Source organism: Elephantulus edwardii, unplaced genomic scaffold, assembly GCF_000299155.1.
Source record: "Elephantulus edwardii isolate Elephantulus edwardi_28Jun2011 unplaced genomic scaffold, EleEdw1.0 scaffold00046, whole genome shotgun sequence".
In the NCBI taxonomy this organism is placed as follows: domain Eukaryota; kingdom Metazoa; phylum Chordata; class Mammalia; order Macroscelidea; family Macroscelididae; genus Elephantulus; species Elephantulus edwardii.
Genome location: NW_006399796.1, coordinates 815,853 through 835,644, shown reverse-complemented (window position 1 = coordinate 835,644; position 19,792 = coordinate 815,853). Strand labels below are relative to the sequence as shown.

General features: G+C 37.1%; 1 protein-coding gene across 1 annotated transcript in view; it reads right to left on the bottom strand.

Annotated features, from left to right (window-relative positions):
• Nucleotides 1-19,792, bottom strand: part of DMXL1 (Dmx-like 1) — a 207,688-nt gene that overhangs the window by 85,729 nt on the left and 102,167 nt on the right. The window contains exons 26-29 of the mRNA XM_006885987.1: nt 19,706-19,782; nt 13,909-14,036; nt 13,037-13,285; nt 1,308-1,483 (exon numbers count right to left, since the gene is read on the bottom strand). Coding sequence (XP_006886049.1) covers nt 1,308-1,483; nt 13,037-13,285; nt 13,909-14,036; nt 19,706-19,782 — 630 coding nt within the window. The remainder of the gene's footprint in view (nt 1-1,307; nt 1,484-13,036; nt 13,286-13,908; nt 14,037-19,705; nt 19,783-19,792) is intronic.

Here is a 19,792-nt window from a genome sequence, read left to right as displayed (position 1 = left end):
CTAATCTAGTAAATGTCACATGGGTTTTCACTGGGAGACAGAGAGGAAGGAAAACCACACTCTTTACAGTCTATGTAAGAACTATATAATAGATGCACAATGACAAGTCACCAACCTACTTTGAAAAAGTGTTTGATTATGGGTTATGATAATGTGCATCTGTTATTTACACAGTGACTAGCACTTAGTCACCCACTGCCACTAAGTGAGTAATTCACCCTGGAGGAAACTACCCTTCTCTTCCCTGACTGCTGGTGGATTTGAACTTCTCCAGAGGCATGGCCTTTGGGTTAGTTAGCAAGACACTCCCTGAAAGGAGCTCCCACCAGAGCACCCCAAAGAAAGCTAGCAGGAAACATTTTTACTTAATGTGATTGTGTTGTTGTTGTCAAACTGATTCTGACTCATGGCGAATCTTTATGTACAGAGTCAAGTTGTTCCAAAGAGCTTTCAACCTTTTTTTTTTTTTTATCCCTCCTTCTTCAGTAGAGCATCTGGTGGATTTGGGAGGTTTTTTTTTTTTTTTGGTTTTTTTTTTTAAATTTTATTATGTGTGTGTGTGTGTGTGTGTATACCGTCAAATCAGATGTGACTGGTACAGCAGAGCATCTGGTGGATTTGAACTACGCACCAGAGCTCGCCGCATCTGGTGGATTTGAACTACACGCTTCTGGGATTACAGTGCAGCTTCTTGCCACTAGGCCACCAGAGCTTCTGAGCTTTCAACGTTTTGTAAGAGGATTAGGCCGTCAGTCTTCAAAGATGTCCTCTCAAGGCAAGAACTGCCAAGTTTTCAGCTTTCAGCTCATTGCTTAGCTGTTTGCACCACCATGGAAACCCTTTCCATGATTTAATATGCTAATAACTAAAATATAAGTTTTACCGTTGGGAAACTTGTGTTATTTAACTAAACAGCAGTAATTGAAATTTGTGTGCATTAGAAGTACTCAAAGGAAGAAAAAGGAATGAAAGAATATAGATAAACTTCTGGAATTCTTGATTCTTTAAATAGTATCAAGTTCACTAACATTGACAACATTAACATTGAAATGCTAACCAACTTCTCTTTTTAAGTTTTTCTGTTTTATTTAAAATGCATAACTCAATTTATCAAAGATCTGCCTTATAGATTGGTTGGAAACAGAAGTTTTCATTGCTTCAACATTTTTAAAGCATCTTGATAACAATGAAATATTCTAAAGCAGAGTGCAGACGCATTTGGAATTTCCAATAGTCACATTTCTATTTCAAACATGCACATTTTCATTTGACTACACAAATAATACTTTGAATAACAAGTGTATTACCTTAGCAATGAAATAGTCCCAGATGCTGAGCTCAGGTGGGATGAACTTCTCTTTGACTGTCAGTGACCCCTGGCTTTCTGGTGCTGAGGATGTCAATGGGGCAGTTTCTCTGCAAGACATTTTTGATGGCCTAAAAGGTTTGTTCTGTTTTTCTCCTTCTTCCACTAATGAAGAGACTAACAACAACAAAATAAAGTATTAAGAAAATAGATACTGATTTTGTGGTATTTATTTCACCTGCTTGTATATAAGATAAAAAGTTAACTTTAAGTTAAATTAGTTAATAGTTAATATTAAGTTAGCTATTAAGCATTAAAAAAGGACTATTCTTATAAACACATAGAGCTGCTATGCAAATAAGGGAAATGAGGCAAAAATCTCTTACAGAATAATTTGACTTCATGCTCTAGATGATGACTTATCTCTTTTATCTTTAACAGAATGCAGTATCTCCCTGTAAATTAGTTCATAAGTTACCTAGGAAGATGATAATAATAGTTCTACATAGATCTATTTTGTGTTTTAAAAATATCATGCATATGACGTTAATGTTAATGAAAAGAAAAAAAAAACAAAACCCAACTCATTTGTGAAATTCTTCAGAGATATCCTGATCGTACATCTGCATATTAACACGTTGCCGCAAATTATGGCAAATGTGTTTGTAAGCACGGTCGTGAATTTAAAACGAGTGCGGCAACATGTTAAACTATATTTTCATGGTAGATTTTTAAAAAAAAATCATGCACTATAGCAACTTAAATGAATTAAAACTTTTATAAATGACAAGGAGATGGAATTTTCTAGTAAGTATACTTATGACGAGGGAGGATGTATGATAGCAGTTAGATTTTCAGTATTCTCTTAGAAAACAGTTATACAAATCTTATACAAGCTATACATTATGTCACACTATGCCAATCACCAACAGGGAATCAGTATCTCCCAAATACAGTCATGGCTTAACAGGCAAACAGATCTAATTTAAGCAGACCAATACGCTCCACAAATAGTTGCAGTGAGGCTCTACTTACCTTATCAAGAAATATAAATATTTGTGCTGTAATATAAATTTGCTTATTATTCAAAACTACACAGCATGCGCATGCATTATATCAAGCTTATATTCAAGTTGAGGTTAAAACTGTAATTCAATTACTTAAAAAGATATGATGAATAACTTAGTGTTACAATTTCTTTCAAATGATTTTTAAGAGAAATTTCAAGTATGTATACTGTTTAATCAGAATCTCAAAATTATCTATTAAGTTTCCAACATACCTGCTGCATATTTACACACATTCTAAAATGGAATCTGAATTCAGTAACCTAAAGTGAAATACGCAATTACCTTTCAAGCAAATTAATGCTAAGTTTTAAGAAAAGATTAGTATATTAATACTATTCTTTTGCTTCTTCTGCTTTTTAGATTACTAGAATCCAGGGGTATAGAGAATTTCCAAGAAAACAAAATCTTTTAACAATGAGAACTTAAGAGATTTTGACAAAACTGTTTTGTGATTAAAAAAAAAAAGTTCTGAAAGCATTAGTTTCTAGTATTTAAAAAAAAAATAAAAGAGGAATAATTTGAAAACACAGTCTATGAATCCAGACACATGATATTAAAAATAAGAAATTAACCATATTGGAGGGTGGAAATTCTTAAAATCTGTAAACTCAATGGCAGAAAGCACAAGATTTCTAATTAAGTCTTTTGCCTGAAAATTCATTCAATAGGGAAATGAAAGTCTCTTTACAAAATGGTGCTGCCAAAACAGGATACTCATTTCATGAAAAATAAAATAGAAAAATTAACTCAAAATGGACTTAAATGTTAACCCTCAAATTATAAAATTCCAAGAGGATAACATAGAACAAAGTTAAAGGTGTCTTAATTTATAGCATATATACACAAATAGAAGATGAACTAGAAAATTCTGACCACCTGAAAATTAAACACATATATACAGCAAAATACTCCAAGAGTAAAATGAGGATTAACAGACTGGAAAAAAATGGTCACAATGACCTATCTAACAAGCATGTAATTTCTAAAATCTAAAGAAAACATCAACATTTCAAAAACAATCCAATTAAAAAACCGGGCAAATGACATGAACAGATACTTCATCAAAGACGACATTTAAGTACCTAACAAACACATGAAGAGATTCTTGAGATCATTAGGTATTAAATTCAAACCACTGCCCTCAGGTTGATTTTGACTCATATTGCTGTTGCTGTTAAGTGCTGGCAAGCTAAGTACAAACTATAATGACCCCATAACTAACACCCTATCCTGTCTTTTGCCATCTATCATCTTTGATACACTTGAGCCCCCTGTTGCAGCCACCGTGTCAATCCATCTCATTGGGGGGTCTTCTCTTTCTCTGGCCCTCCCATTTCTAACCATGTTATCCCTTTCTATGAAACAGCATCCCCTAGCAACATGTCCCAAGTATGAGACACAAAACTTGTCCTTACTTCCCTCCAAAGAGCAATCTGACTGCACTTTCCCCAAGATATATCTGTTTGTTCCTTTGGCAGTCCATGGGATATTCAGTACTCCTCTCCAGCACCATAACTCAAAGGTATCGATTCTTCTGTGATCCTTATTCATTGTGCAGCTCTCAGATGCACAGGAAGTAATGGAAAAGACCATGGCCTGAACTGGGCACACCATAGTCCTCAAAATGACATCACTGTTCTTTAATAATTTTTAGAGGTCCCGAACTACAGACTTTCCCAGTGCAATCCATCTCCTGATCTCCCGACTTAGAAATCTACAGTGTGATTTACTACCTCTGAAAACCCACTGGGAGGTCAGCTATGTGTTGGTTCCAACTCAAGAGTACACAAGAACGTATCACTACTGCTTCTTTGTTAGTGATTAATAATAAAAACTCAAACACACTGTCATTTAGTCAACTCCAACTCAGAGTGATCATCTATTGAATGTTTCTGGAGGTGAAGAAGAGGAGACTGGTCATTTTTTTCCTGAGCAGCCACTCAGGTATATTATGGCTACAGACATACAGCCATTTGGGTTAGTAGCACAGTTCACTATGGCCTAAGCCATGAGAGTTCCCTTATTAGCCATTCACTCATTCTTGATGAGTGGGAATAGCTGACCATCTACTGGGTTTCTGAGGCCATAAATCTCATGCAAGGAGACTACTCATCTTTCTCCTGCAGAGCCACTGGTGGATTGAATCACCAAAAAAAAAAAAAAAGTAGATACTTCTTTAATGTGTAGAAGTGGGTTAGCAATGCAACTCCCTTCAGACTACATAATCAGCACTCCATTACAACTTTTATATGTTGAGTCCTGTTGAGTTGACACGATTTGGTCAATGAACAATGGGTCTGAACCATACCCTATCCTGTGCCATCCTCATCATCTCTGACACTTTTGAGCCCACGGTTACAGTCACTACTCAATCTATCTCATTAAAGGTTTTCTCCTCCTTTATTGTCCCTCAACCTTTACAAGTATGATGTAATTTTCCAAGGACTGGCTCCTTCTAACCACATGTCCAAAGTATGTGAGATGAAGTTTCCTTATCTTTTCCTCTAAGAAGCACCCTGGCTACACTTTTTCCAAGACATACTTGTTTATAATACTGGTGGCAGTGTAAAATGCTCTAACTACTATGCTTCCTCAAAACATAAAAATATCTAATTACTCAACAATTCTAACCCTAGATATACAGCCTAGTGATCAATCAGCAGTGACATGAATAGACATACATACCCAATTTTAAAGCAGCATTATTTACAAAAAGCACAACATTCTCTGATGGTTATCAGGAATGGAAGGGGAAGAAGAAAGAATCACTTAACAGAGAGTAGACACATGCTAATTCTGCTGAGGAGAAAGGAAGTATGGGAAGTCATCACAACATGACTAAGGTAAGCCAAGACACTGAGAGGTACACAAGAATAAAATACAACTACAACAAATGCTATAATAAATACAATTCTGCAATAATAGTAATAATTACACAAAATTTGTGACTAGTCACATGTTATGTACCATCAAGTTGGAACCAATTCATGGCTGACCCTTCAGGAGGTTTCTGAAGCATTAAATTGCATGGGAGGAGACTTCCAATATTCTCCCTTGAAGGAGATGGTGGATTCAAACCATGAGCCTTTAAGCTGGCAGCATAATTCCTTAGCACTTTTTTGTTGAAAGCAGGAGTGGCAGCCACTTCCTAAACAACATGCTTCTGGAAACTCTAGAACTTTAATAAATGATGACAGTTACAGAAAGGCTATACAGGCCTTTTGTTTCATAGGGTTGCTATGAGTCATGCTCAACTTGACAGCAATCAACAACAATAATAATACACACCATCAGAGCTCCCTGCTTGGTCACATAAGCAGATATATATGTTATATATGCATAGGAGGACATATGAAAATGTATGTACACACTTATACAGGTATGATGCTGTATGTTCTGTGAAACAGGATGTTAAGTCATTTGAATATTGTGTGAATATCATATATACAGCCTATTATATTAAAACCTTATAGGAGCCAATGGAGAAAGTATGAAAGCTGCATCCATGATATAGGATGCGTGTGTGTCTGGGTCAGGTGGAGGCTGCATCAACAACTGGCCTGAAGTCTGAGCAGGACTGGGTAGGTGTGAAGAGATGGCCATAGGGACTGAGTATGCAGGTGAGAAGCAAGACTGGCAGTGGTGGCAGCCTGATGCTTCCAGATATTATGCAGTCTCTGATCTCTGGAGCTGAAAGCCTATAAGTGCTCAGGGAGAACAGGAGCAGAGGAGCACAGAGGTACTACTATTCTGCACTTAAAGTGAAAAAATGTATGGCTTCTGAGTGGATAAATGAAGCTTGGTGTAGGGAAAAGAAGAGGCTGAGGCTAGGTGATGAGGGCATTAGGGTGTGTCCTGGAGCCTACTGTTTGTCCATTCTTTTTTCTTCCCCCCCTTGTTGTGTGCCATCGAGTTGGATCTGACTAGCACAGGAGGAGACTGGCCGTTCTTCTCCAGTGGAGCATCTGATAGATTTGAATCGTGTGCTTTAATGATGGCAGTGCAGCTTTTTGCCATTAAGCCACCAGAATTCCCTATGTTTGTCCATTCTTAAGAGTCTGGGGTCTTACATGGCACTAACTGACCCAACTTATATAGTCATTATTACAATTATCCAAGCCCACTCCAAATCTCCATGTGCCATGAAAGTGGCTTCCAAACACTATTAACCTTAAAGATTTACTGCCTTTGATGGTTGTAATGCATACCATGGAGGGAAAGTGGAGAAGGGGAAAAAAAAAGATCTTGGGGTCTTTAGAACCATTATAAAGAAGAAATAAACAAAATGAAAGCTGCTTTCATGTTTAAAAAACAAAATAAAATAAAACTATAACACCTTAAAGGACCACAAATACATATGCAGCCAAATGTCCAAATGGACACTGAACAACACATACCTGTATAGGTACATTTGTGGGGTTTTGCATACACATATTACGATATGTTGCTTATATGCTCGCATATGTATTAGCACACACTGGCAGCATAACTATCAGAACTTCTTAGATATGTCCAAACACTTTATGAGATTATGTTACTGGGTTTGAAGACCAAGGACCACAGTGTCTGGTGATATTTAGGTCAACAAGAACAACTCAGCTCATAAAGAGAATATTCTGTCATTATCTGGTAAAGACTGTTTTAGGTTTTAAAGCGTGTTGTTACTGCTATGTGCTGTTGAACCAGAACTAACCAATAGCTGATCCCCCAGCGAGTTTTCAGAGACAGTAAATCACAAGGGAGGAGACTGTCCATCATTCTTTGGAACAGCTGGCGGATCTGAAATGTGAGCCTTTGGGATTGCAGTACACCTTCTTACCAGAGTTCCCTCTGAAGCACCCATCTAAGATACAGCTAAAGGTCTTTTCCTTCCTGAAGCAAAGGAGTGTGAAGGACATAAAAGACTCAAGGAAGCAATTAGTTCCCTGAACTAATGAATGGCCTACACAAATCACAGCTCCTTCAAGACTGACCTAATACTGGTTGAAATGACCAAGAAAAAAAAATGTAGAACAGAACTTATTCACAGAAAAGACTAGACTTCTGGACTGACAAGAGAATGACCTAAAGGCCTGGAACTCAAGTCACTCCTGGAGGTCACCAGTTAGCAAATCATCTACTGGCTTATAAAATAAGCAATAACTGATGGGCAATGTGCTCCTTAGGATTATCAACTAGTAAGATCAAACAGGCAATATCTGTCCAAAAACAAGGAGGAGAAAGCATGGAAGGACAGGCAAAATGAAAGTGTGGAAAGAGGGAAGATAGAGTGGAAAAGAGGAGAATGCTGACACACTGCTGCATAACAATGAATTTATAGAACAATTTGTGTATGAACTCCTGAAATGGAAACTAATAGGTAATAATAAACTTGACCTAAAAGATAGTAATATATTAAAAAGAAGAGAAAAAAAAATCCCAAGCAAACCACCTTTCTGATAAATAAGGACAATAGCTAAAGAACTAGCAAGTGGCTCACAGCATTGATGGGTATATTATTTGAGATGCTGTACACACAAAAGATTTGAGGGTTGCCTTTAACCAAAAAGAACTACTCTGTGGCTTGTCATTACAGTAGTTTCTTCTTTTCTTTTACCTTCGAATTGTACCAAGGCACAAGGCATTTTCTGGTTTGCAGAACTTAAAATCATCAATAAGAAAATATATAGTGGCTAAGAGTTCAACTGTTTTGAAAAATGTTAATATTCATATAGCAAGAACTTTTGCCACTCTTTGGGTAAAAATAAACTCTACTGCTCCACTAAGGGAAGGGATTTGGCTACTTTATCAGAAAAAGATCGGGCGGGGGGGATTAGGATTAGGAAGAAATGACGATGAAATTTGGGTATATGTTTTGTGATCTATAGAGGAAGAAGCGGAGGAAAGTAGTAAAGTGGGAAGAAAGATGGAAAAAGGGGGAAGACAAAAAGCAGGATGAAAAGAATAAGGGAGAAAGATTAAAAAGAAAAAGGAAGAGCTTAAAGGGGGGAGAGTCTAGGTGACTATAAGGAAAACAGAAGGGAAAGTGAGAGGAAGCAGAAGGGAGGAAAGAGAGGAGGGAAAAGAGTAAAGACAGGAAAAGGAGGAAGAAGAAAGGGGCAGGGGAGGAGAAAGAAATGGAGAGCACGAGAAGGAAGAAGTACAAGAGGAAGTACAGAGGAAGAACAAGCTTTATTAATGTTTACTATCTAGATCTAAAAGTCTTTAACACTTCCCTAAAGTACTTAGCAATCATCTTAAAGGCTACCTTTAAGCTTTGTCTTTTAAAAATTCATCTAATACCCAAGAGAATTACTAAATATTGGAATGGTAAAAATACAACAAATTCAGGCCATTTTGCTGCAGCATGCAGGACTGCCAGAAATAGAAGTTCTTTTCTCTGTCATCAGGCCTTATGAGTAAAAGAAAAAGATATTAAACAACAGTATTTATGTACAAAATTTCATGTTTGAACATTTACCTTTTCTGAAGTGTGTGGTTTCCCTATGCTTTCTCCATTCTTAAAGAAAATTTGCCTTTCTAGGAAAACAACAGATTCATCCTGGAAAGGGTTAAACCAGGTACCTCCTTGGAGGCAAGGATTCTGAAGCTCTGGCTTACATACTTTGGGCATGTTGTAAGGAGGGATGGGTCCTTGGAGAGGGACATCATGCTTGGTAGGGTAGAGGGACAGTGCAGGAGGGGAAGACCCTCTATGATGTGGACTGATTCAATGACTGGGGTAATCGGGATGGGAGTGTCAGAGACAGTGCGATTGGCACAGGACAGAGCGGAGTTTAGGGCTGTTGTACATAGGGTCGCTATGAGTTGCAAGCGAATCAAGAGTACATAACAATAACAACAACAACAACATTATTTGAGGAAATGTGTGAACAGAAGTTGTTTTTAAACTTTAAATTGAAATTTTTATTCACAGCCTGCAATGAATAGCTGTCTGAAACGAACAAACACAACCACAAAACCCCAGATTTTCTTTTCTGGGTCTGTTAACAACTTTTATATATCAAAGTGTTAGGCATTTTAAATATTCTTAAAATAATTTATTTTATTCTAGGTTTTAAATGTGATCAAGTCTTACCTCTTTTGGTCAAGAAACAGGCATATTTCAGTAAAATAATGTTAGAACACTACCATGGGACAATTACTAGGTACTAAACACAAAATTCTTATTTTTGTACCATTTTTATGGGAAAAGCAAAGTATGTGAACTTTCTGATCTTTCTGTAGTTAATTTCAATGATAAAATGCTAAAAGTATTCTAGATCATCATTTATCATTCTAAAATAATATAAGTATGGCATGCTTGTTATAAACAAAGTACTTATTTTATTAATCAATTTAGAAACTAAAATATTATAAATTTATCAAGATTAAATAAAATAAAAATTTAAGTTCTTAAATTACAGAAATCACCACAAAATACAGTAAATCTTACTTAAATAAAATATACAATGTTTTGCTGTACAGTATGCAATACAAAGCAAATGCATGGATTTCTAACTGTTAGCAGAAAAAAAAGTATGGTTTTGAAAGCTTTTTTTTTCTACTTTAATATTAACCCTAATAACAAAAATAATTCTAACCTGCACATGTATACATCAACTGTGCTATAGTATTAGATAATTAGAAAGAGGAAATTCAAGTAATATATGATTTTGAATGCACAAAGAAAATGTTTAAAAATTTTAATTAAAAATTAAAATATTGATTTATGTTCCCTAGCTTTATGTTCAAAATTCTGACCATTCAATATTCAATCTAATGCAATTTATTAAGGTAATGATTTTACACTATATTTAATATTATCTTATTAAAAGATAGTATTCTGGAGACTAAGGTGCGCCTGATACAGGCCATGGTCATTGCAATCACTTGTTATGCATCAGAGAGTTGGACAATGACTAGGGAGGACAGAAGGAGAGTGGATGCCTTTGAGCTGTGGTGCTGGAAAGGAGTACTGAATGTACCATGGACTGCCAGGAAAACAAACAGATTCATCCTGGAGAGGATTAAACCAGGCAACTCCTTGGAGGCAAGGATTCTGGGGCTTCGTCTGACATACTTTGGACATGTTGCCAGGAGGGACGGGTCCTTGGAGAGGGACATCATGTTTGGGAGGGTGGAGGGACGGTGCAGGAGGGGAGGACCCTCTATGAGATGGATTGATTCAGTGACTGGGGTAATCGGGATGGGTGTGTCAGAGGCAGTGCGGTTGGCGCAGGATAGAGCAGGGTTTAGGGCTGTGGTGCATAGGGTCACTATAAGTCGCAAAGGACTCGACGGCACATAACAACAACAACAACTCTTTCAAAGTTAGGGAAAATTTAAATAATGTTTAAAGGCAAGTAATTTGACTATAAGTTGGAAGTTTGTAACCTGGAGATGTATTCTATCAAACTCATTAAAGTTACAAATCTTATTCTCTTTAAACTCTGAAAACTATTTCTTTAATTACGGTCAGTGTCCCATATTTCATCTCAAAGTAGTCTTCATTTTTTAAAAAAAAAAATTAAAGATATGACACTGCTCTTTAAAAATCACAGAAGTGATGCTACGATAATGAAAATATTTAAATTCTAAAAAATATAGATTTGGTATAATATTTTTTATAGGGAGAAAGACAAAAGGAAATAAGTTTAATTTAGAGTAAAGGGAAATGGTCAGGGATACAAAAGTACAAAAGTGGTTTAGAATAATACAGTAAGTGTAGAAGGCAGATAAGGACCAGTCAGGATAGTATTTCCAGGAGAAACTATTATCATCTTTGGGCATTTTCAGTAGCATACAACAGTCAAAACTGAATTAGATAGCCCTGCTTTTTCAAAGAAGTTGGGACTGTGGTAAGGAAGATTATGTCTAATTATCTTCTAACGTCACTTATCCTAAAAGTATTATTTCATGAACATGAGTTCCAACTGGGGAACATACTCAAATATACTAATACTTAAATTTCCTTAACAGGGAGATTAGATATTCTGGTTAAAATGGAGAAGAACATGCTTCACAGTAAATCAAAGCTTATTTTAACAAAGTTTTATTAAAATACAACCATGGTCATTTGTATACTACAGTAAATGGCTGCTTTTGTTGCAGTGGCAGAGCTGACCTATGACGGAGACTAAAGGGCCTAAGAAGACTAAATTATGTATAATTTGGACCTTTTCATCAACCTCTATTCAAAATGACATTAAATTATAAATTAAACTTAAAGAACTAATAGAAGTCCTTGCCTGTTTAAAAAAATTCCTTTTAGTGGAGAATGGATGGGTGGGTAGACAAGAATTAGAAAGACTGTCTTGGTATAACTGAAGAAAGGGGAAGTAAACAAAAAGAGAGGAAATAGAAGCCAAGCTAAAACAATTGTGCCTCAGTCCAGGAGTTTTTTATTTCCTTAGTGGAAACAGCTTTTAAGTATAGATAGGAGATCATGGTTGAAATAGATAATATAGAGGAAGCGAAACGAGCTTCATAAACAGCCAATCTGTGCAAAACATAACATAAAGCTTATTTTTTGAAAGTCATTTAAAAATGTTTACTCTTCAGTGTGTCTGTACTGCAGATAGAAATTATTAATTCCTAACTCTAATTTCTATAATCATTAAAATTTAAAAATCAAGATCATCAACTATGACTAATAAAGTATAGAAAGGAAGCTTAACAGTAGAAAGTGTTGGAAACCATTTGATGTTTCTTTTAATAAATACAGTATATACAGTTTTAATAACAGAAAGTTTTGGAAAGGGGAGGATACAATCGTGTAAAAATATTTACATTTCATGGTAGATATTATGAACACTTAGAAATCCAAAAGCTAATGGCCAGAATCATAATATGCAAATCATAAAGCAGCTTCAACTGAAATGTGTTTTTTAGGTTTTTTTTTGTTATTTCAAGCAACAGTCTGATTTACCATGATTAGCATCAAGATTTGCTTTTACATACTTAACAATGTTATGGCTTAAGGGAAAAATATCCAAGAATTTAAAAAAAGAATAAAGTAGTAAAAATGTTGTTTTCTAATATGCTAATCATTGCTTTAAATCAATAAAATGGCTTCATTAAAAGAGATTTCTCAATTTTCCTTAAATGCCAAACAAAATAAAACTGTAACCCAGCCCCTCCAAAACAGCACAAAGCAAGCTGAAGTGAAAAGGCCTATTTCTAAAGCTATTATCTTGCCTGCAAGACTGGGAGGGCTATGAGAACTGATGGCTGAAAGAGCTTTGGAAAAGCCCACACACTCCATGGAGAATACCACTACCTGGTGGGGGCTAGGCATAGCAAAGTGCCTTCCTGCCAAAGAAAGAGGAGAGAATCTGTATTTGGATAGAACAAAAACCAGTATTATAGTGTATTACAAAGCAAATAAAAATTTCAACAGTAAAAGGTTTAAGAAAATTACACTAGCTTGAATCACTAATGTTAAAATAGACGGGTGCACTGAATATCTTAAAAACTGAAAACTGCACCAGAAATTTTATAGTATATTTTCACAGTAAAGGTATGTTTAGGGGGAAAATGGTCTGTAACAAGAATTTTCTAATTGTGACTTGAAACAGATTTATTTACATTTGGAAAGTTATTATTCAAATGCATAAATAAAGTTTTAGGGTTATTTAAAAAAAAACAAAACAAACAAGTATAAAGATTAAAAACTAACCGGTTAAAGTTTTCAATTGTGTCTGTTCCTTGCTGGGAACATGTGCACCTCCACCAAATACTGCAGACCACATTTTTTCATTTAGAGGATGGGCCATGATCCGAAATAGTTCATTACTAGAATGTGTAGCCAGGCCATGGATGAAGAGACTAAGATAAACTGCTGTAAGAATCTCACAGAGCAAGATTGTAAGCGAAGGATGGGCTTCCTCACCAGAAGAATTCAAAAGTCGAATTAGAGATGTTATTCCTAGAACAAATAATAAACAGAGTCACCAATCATGGTGTATTTAAAAAGAAAAAAAAATTAAAAATTATCACATCAGAATTAACACTTTCTTCCTTAGCTTCATAACTATGAACAAATGAGCAAATGGAACAATCTGTTCAGTGTAGAAAATCACTGCAAATCAGCAACTTCCCTAAATCTCAAAAAGTGGTGGTTGTTGTTGTTACATGCCATTGAGTTGTCTATGACTCACAGTGACCATATCCACAATAGTTCTGAACCCTGTCCTATCCTGAACCAATCTCACCGTCTCAGGTGCACCTTTAAGTTAAATTATAATCTCAAAAGCTGAAAATATTCCTTTTATGAAACTGCAGTCATAACAAATTCTTTTACCATGACAAAAGTAAAAATTTAAAATGATGTAACAAGACATATTTTAGTATAAACGATCAAAGAGTTACTAACATAATTATGTAATTTGGAATGAGTAATAAATACAGAACTGGTGTCAATTCTAACAATATTTAACAATAATTATTTTGCAAGACCAAACCAAAACTGCTTTTCACTACTCTATAACTTTCAGTAAGACTAAGAAAAAACTCATACATATACACACACACAAACAAAATTATTTATACCTGGCCATTGAGCTGGTGATGTATTGGGAGTTATTGCTTCATCCAAGCTCCCTGCTTTTAAAGAATGTCGGTGAGGAAGAAGCACTGTCTGGTACACCATTCCAGTAAAGTGATTTGCTTGTAATGAACTAAGAGAAGAAAAGAATATTACAATCTATGATGAATTTAATATTTTGATGCTTGATATCTAATCTTTAGGATACCTGAAATACTAATCTGTATTTATTAATTATTCAAGGCACAACTATGTAGGTACTGTACCCTAACAAAGTATCTTTTAAGTGTAAATATATTCATTTTTCTAAACTGAAATATATGTGACAGGTGTGAAGCATGTTTATTAAGTGGGATATAATAAATGTAAAGGAAAAAACAAAATCATTATAGACCATAAGTAGTAAGCTTAAAAAGGCACTTTAAAAGAAATTATTTGGTTGAGAACAAAGTTAGTTTAAGTTCAACATGATATTTGATAGCTACCCTGCCTCTTTGGAAGCAGGAGTGGCATCCACTTCCACAATAGCTTGCCTCTGGAAACCCTATGAACCTGGAGAAAGGGCAAAAAGTTACACAGGAAATGTCCAGGACTTCGTTCACAGGGTCACTATGAGTCACCTGCGATTCGATGGCACTTAACAACACTACCACCACCAAGAACATAGAAAAAGAGAGAGCGAGAAGTTGGCCTAGCAGACAGAAACCATGCTCCCACGCCAAAGGTGGGTGACTCTCCTCTGCGGCCCTCAGGCCTGCCTTTAATTGTTTTTGGTGAAACATTCTTCTAGGTCGTGTAACCCTGGTATGTCCACTTGCTGTACAGAGGTAAATCATGGTTGCTGTGAAGTCAAATACTGTTACCCATGGTGGATAGTGTCTGGTGAAGCTCCCCAATTAAAACAGACTTGGAAGCAGGAGTGGCATCCACTTCCACAATAGCTTGCCTCTGGAAACCCTATGAACCTGGAGAAAGGACGAAAGTTATATAGGAGGTGTCCAGGACTTTGTTCATAGGGTCACTATGAGTTGCCTATGACTCAATAGAACTTAACAGCATAACAACAACAACCCTGCCTCTATTAAGCACTTGACCAGATACCAGGCATATCATAAAAAATATGGTTTTCATACCCTGAAATTTACAGGCTGGTGGGGAAATGAGACACACAAAAAGAATTTTATCATATTGTTTCTACAGACAACCCTATAAAAGCAATTAACAGTATTTGAGAATTCAGAATAAACTTCTGAAAGTAAATGGCACTTTGAACTAAAATTAAATATAGAGAAGAATGAACAAAATAGCACATACAGTTAAATTCTGTAAAAAATTTCCATGTCACATAACAAGTACTTTTTCGGGCTTGTATTTGATGTGAAGGAATGCTCTGCCTCCATGAGCAAGGCAAGCCAGGCTTGGCCTAAGGTTTAAGGCAGGAGGGGGCTTTAAACCCCAAAGGGAAAGGGGAGAGAAGGTGGTCATGGTCTCCCTGGCTGGCTCCGCCCAGGGTTGCTGTGACCTCTGGGTGCCAGAGAGAGCATGGTGCTGCGTGCACAGGTGTTGTGGCAGGCTTCTGGAGTCAAGTGCTTTTTTGGGTTTGTGTTTGATTTTGATGTGAAGGAATGCTCTGCCTCCAGGAGGGAGGCAAGGCAGGCTTGGCCTAGGGTTTAAGGCAGGAGGGGGCTTTAAGCCCCAAAGGGAGAGGGGAGTGTGCTTTTTTGGGCTTGTGTTTGATGTGAAGGAATGCTCTGCCTCCAAGAGCGAGGCAAGCCAGGCTTGGCCTAAGGTTTAAGGCAGGAGGGGGCTTTAAACCCCTTAGGTTTAAATTGTTTTCCTTCTGAAATGGCTTGCCTCTGGAAATTCTATGTACGAACAGTGCTCAGGCCTCTCGTCCATAGGGTAGCTATGAGTCGTCTATGACTCTATGGCACCTAACAACAACAACAACAACATCATCATACATATTTGGCTTATACCCACAGTAATTAGTGAATTTCACTGTTCATAACATGGGGATAAAATGATAAGTAATTTCTCTTGGTTTAACGTTCCAGCTTTAGAATGGCAGAAGAAATCTGTCCCCTGCTACTACAGTTGGTCTATGAAAGTGAAATGACAACTAAAGATGAGTTAGTAAAAATAAAGCCACAACTAACAATAAAAGAGTAAAGCCTTCGAGGACCAGGGTAAAAGAAACAAGCTGAAGCTTTTTCTGGACTATATAACTAACACCATGAAAGACGTACACCACACTAGAGATGTTGCTGTTTGTCATGTGCCATCAAGTCACTTGCGACTCATCGCGACCCTATGTACAACAGCCCTAAACCCAGATCTATCCTGTGCCAATCGCAATGCCTCTGACACGCCTATCCCGATTACCCTAGTCACTGAATGAATCCACCTCATAGAGGGTCTTCCTCTCCTGAGCCGTCCCTCCACCCTCCCAAGCATGATGTCCCTCTCTGAGGACCTGTCCCTCCTACAACATGTCCAAAGTATGTCAGACGAAGCACAAGAATCCTTGCCTCCAAGGAGCAGCCCGGTTTAACCCTCTCCAGGATGAATCTGGGTTTTTTTTAGCAGTCCATGGTACCCTCAACACTCTTCTCCAGCACCACAGCTCAAAGGCATCAATTCTCCTTCTATCCTCCCTAGTCATTGTCCAACTCTCTGATGTGTAACAAGTGATTGCAAAAGACCATTGTCTGTATCAGACGCACCTTAGTTTCCAGAGACACACCGTTGCTCTTGAGTGATTTAGAGAGGTCTCTAACAGCAGACTTTCCCATCGCAATAAGTTTTTTGATTTCCTGGCTGCTGGTGCCAAGAGTGTTGACCGTGGAGCCAAGCAAACTGAAGCTATGAACAATCTCAATCTCTTCGTTATCCCTCCTGATGCTGCCAATTGGTCCAGTTGTGAGAATCTTGGTCTTCTTGACATTGAGCCTCAGTCCATACTAAAGGCTGCAGTCCCTGACCCTCATCAGCAAGCGCTTCAGGTCCTACTCAGTTTCATCAAACAGCGTTGTGTCATCTGCATAACACAAATTGTTATCTTCCACCAATCCTGATGCCGCATTCCTCCTCATAGAGCCCAGCCTCTTGGATAATCTGCTCTGCATACATGTTGAAAAGGTATAGAGACAGTATGCATCCCTGGCGTACACCCTTCCCAATTTTGAACCATGCAGTGTTACCCTGCTCTGTTCTGATGACTGCCTCTTGTCTAAGTATAGGTTTTGCATTAGCACGATTAAATGTTCTGGCCCATTCTTCTGAGTCAGCCACAGTTTGTTATGATCCACGCCGTCAAACACCTTTGTATAATCAATGAAACACAGACAGACATTCTTCTGGTATTCCCTGCTTTCAGCTAAGATCCATCTAACATCAGCTACAATATCCCTAGTACCAACGACCCCTTCTAAACCCAGCCTGGAATTCTGGTAGTTCTCTACTGATGTTCCTGTTGTTTTTGGATAATCTTCAGTAGAATCTTGCTTGCATGAGAAATCAATAATATTGTTCTATAGTTTCAACACTCTGTTGGGTCACCCTTCTTTGGAATGGGAACAAATATAGATCTCTTTCAGTCAGTTGGCCAAGTGATTGTTCTCCAGATTTCTTGGCACAACTTGAGATTAGCAAACAAAAAACCCCTAACAGAAATCAGGGAAGTATTTTATAATTGAAGAGCAGAGATGGGGAGAGAGAAAGAAAGGAAGAAGTAAAAAAAATTTTAAAAAGAAAAAAATGAAGTTTCTGAACTATAAACTCAGGCAAAACCCCTGGAAAATGAATAAACAATTTTTATTAATGAAATTAATTAATTAAGACTAGAAAAGTAAGTTTCTCCTTAAATGCAACAAAGGAGCAGAGAAGAGAGATATAGGTGAGAAACGTTAAAAGGAAAAAATAATATACCTAATATCTGTGTACAAGGAAAAAGATAAAGAAGAAATAATATTTGAAGAAATAAAGGCAGTGAACTTCAAAGAACTATGGATAAATAAGGGTATGATGGTGGCCTATTTATAAATAAAATAATCCTCAACAGTAACTCTTGCATAAAATTTGTCTCAATTCTTTCAAGTCAGTTAACTCTCCTATGTATACTCTTAATATTGACTTATGGATCACTTTATATATGTAATTGGCAAGGATTCTAAGGATTCATCTGATATACTCTGGACAAGTTACAAGGAGGGATCAATCTTTGGAGAGGAGCATCATGCTTGGGAGGATGGAGGGCCAGTGTAGGAGAGGAAGACCCTAGATAAGATGGTTTGATTCGGTGACTGGGGTAATGAGGGTAGGTGTGTCAGAGACAATAAGACTGGCAGAGAACAGAGCTGGGTTTAGGGCTGTTGTACATAGGGTCGCTATGAGTCACAGGTGACTGGAAGGCACATAACAACAATAGTCATTTAAGTACTTATAACATGCTATGTATCACTTATCTGTTTACATGTTTGTCTTTAACACTAGACTGAGCTTAAAAGGAAGAAGATCTTACCGTATTCAAATTCTCAGTGTCTCGAATAATGAAGGAATTGATTTTAAAAAGATACTAGGTAAATTTTGGAAGGAGGAGTGGCATCCACTTCCATAACAGCTTGCCTCTGGAAACCCTATGAACCTGGAGAAAGGATGAAAGGCACCCAAGCGTCGAGGATTCTCCTTCTTAGGGTCGCTATGAGTCGCCTGTAACTTGAGGGTACTTAACAACAACAACTAGGTAAATCATAGTGAGGAGAGTTTAGTGAGATTCATTTGCTATAAAGACATAAGCTAACATTTCAAAGATGGGAAGTTGCTGTTGTTGGGTGCAATCAAGCTGACTATGACTCATAACAACCCTATAAACAATGTATTAGAGCCCTGCCCTCTTAACCATCCATACAGTCTCCCCCATGTTGGGAAAGTTGAAGGGTCAGCAAAAAGTTAAGAAGACCCTCAAAGAGATGGATGTCACACTAACTTTAGTAACAGGCTCAATCATGGTGGAGATTAGTGAGTGGCCCAGTGGTAAGATGTTGCACGGCCAACCCAGCTGCATCATGGAGAAAAGATGGCTTATCTCCTCCTGTGCAATTTACAGCCTATGAAAACCCACTAGAGGTTTCTGTATGAGTTGTTTCTAATACAACAATACTTAACAATAACAACAAAGCAAAAATATGTAAGAAATCTCACAGTGGTTGTTTGATTGAGTCAACTCTACTCACAGGAATCCTATGAAAAACATATGGAAACCTTGTCCAATCCTGTGACATTTTACAATCTGCTGTGTTTAAGTACCCTGTTTCAGTCATGGTGTCAATTCACCTCACAGAGAATGTTCATCCCCATACATGATCCTCTACCGTTCTAAGTATAAAGTGATTTCCAAGTATAATGTCAAAGGGGCTGTTTCCTCTGGCAATATGTTCAAAGTATTTGAGAGCAAGTAGTCTGAACGTCTTCGCCTCAAGGATTACCATGGCTGTACCACTTCTATAATGTGCTTGCTCTTTTGGCAGTAACTGAAACAATAAACATCTTTTGTAAACATCACAATCCAAATGCATCAATTCTTCTCTGGTCTTCTTTATTCACTGCTCCATTTTCAAAAACACCTTAATGTCTGAAAATACCAAGGGCTGGGTCAGGTACACCTTAGTTTTTAAAATGATATTCCTCCTCTTTATCACTAAATCTTTGCTAGCAGATTTTCTCATTGTGAAATGTCTTTTGAGAAGGAAGAAATTTAAATTTAACCCAAACATTTTTAAATTTCAAGAAAAAGGTACTTACCTGTAGTTATGACTACCACAAAGGCACTGATAAATACAAGCAGAAAGTGAAGCTGCTAAAGTATGCATCACATATACCTAGGAGGGG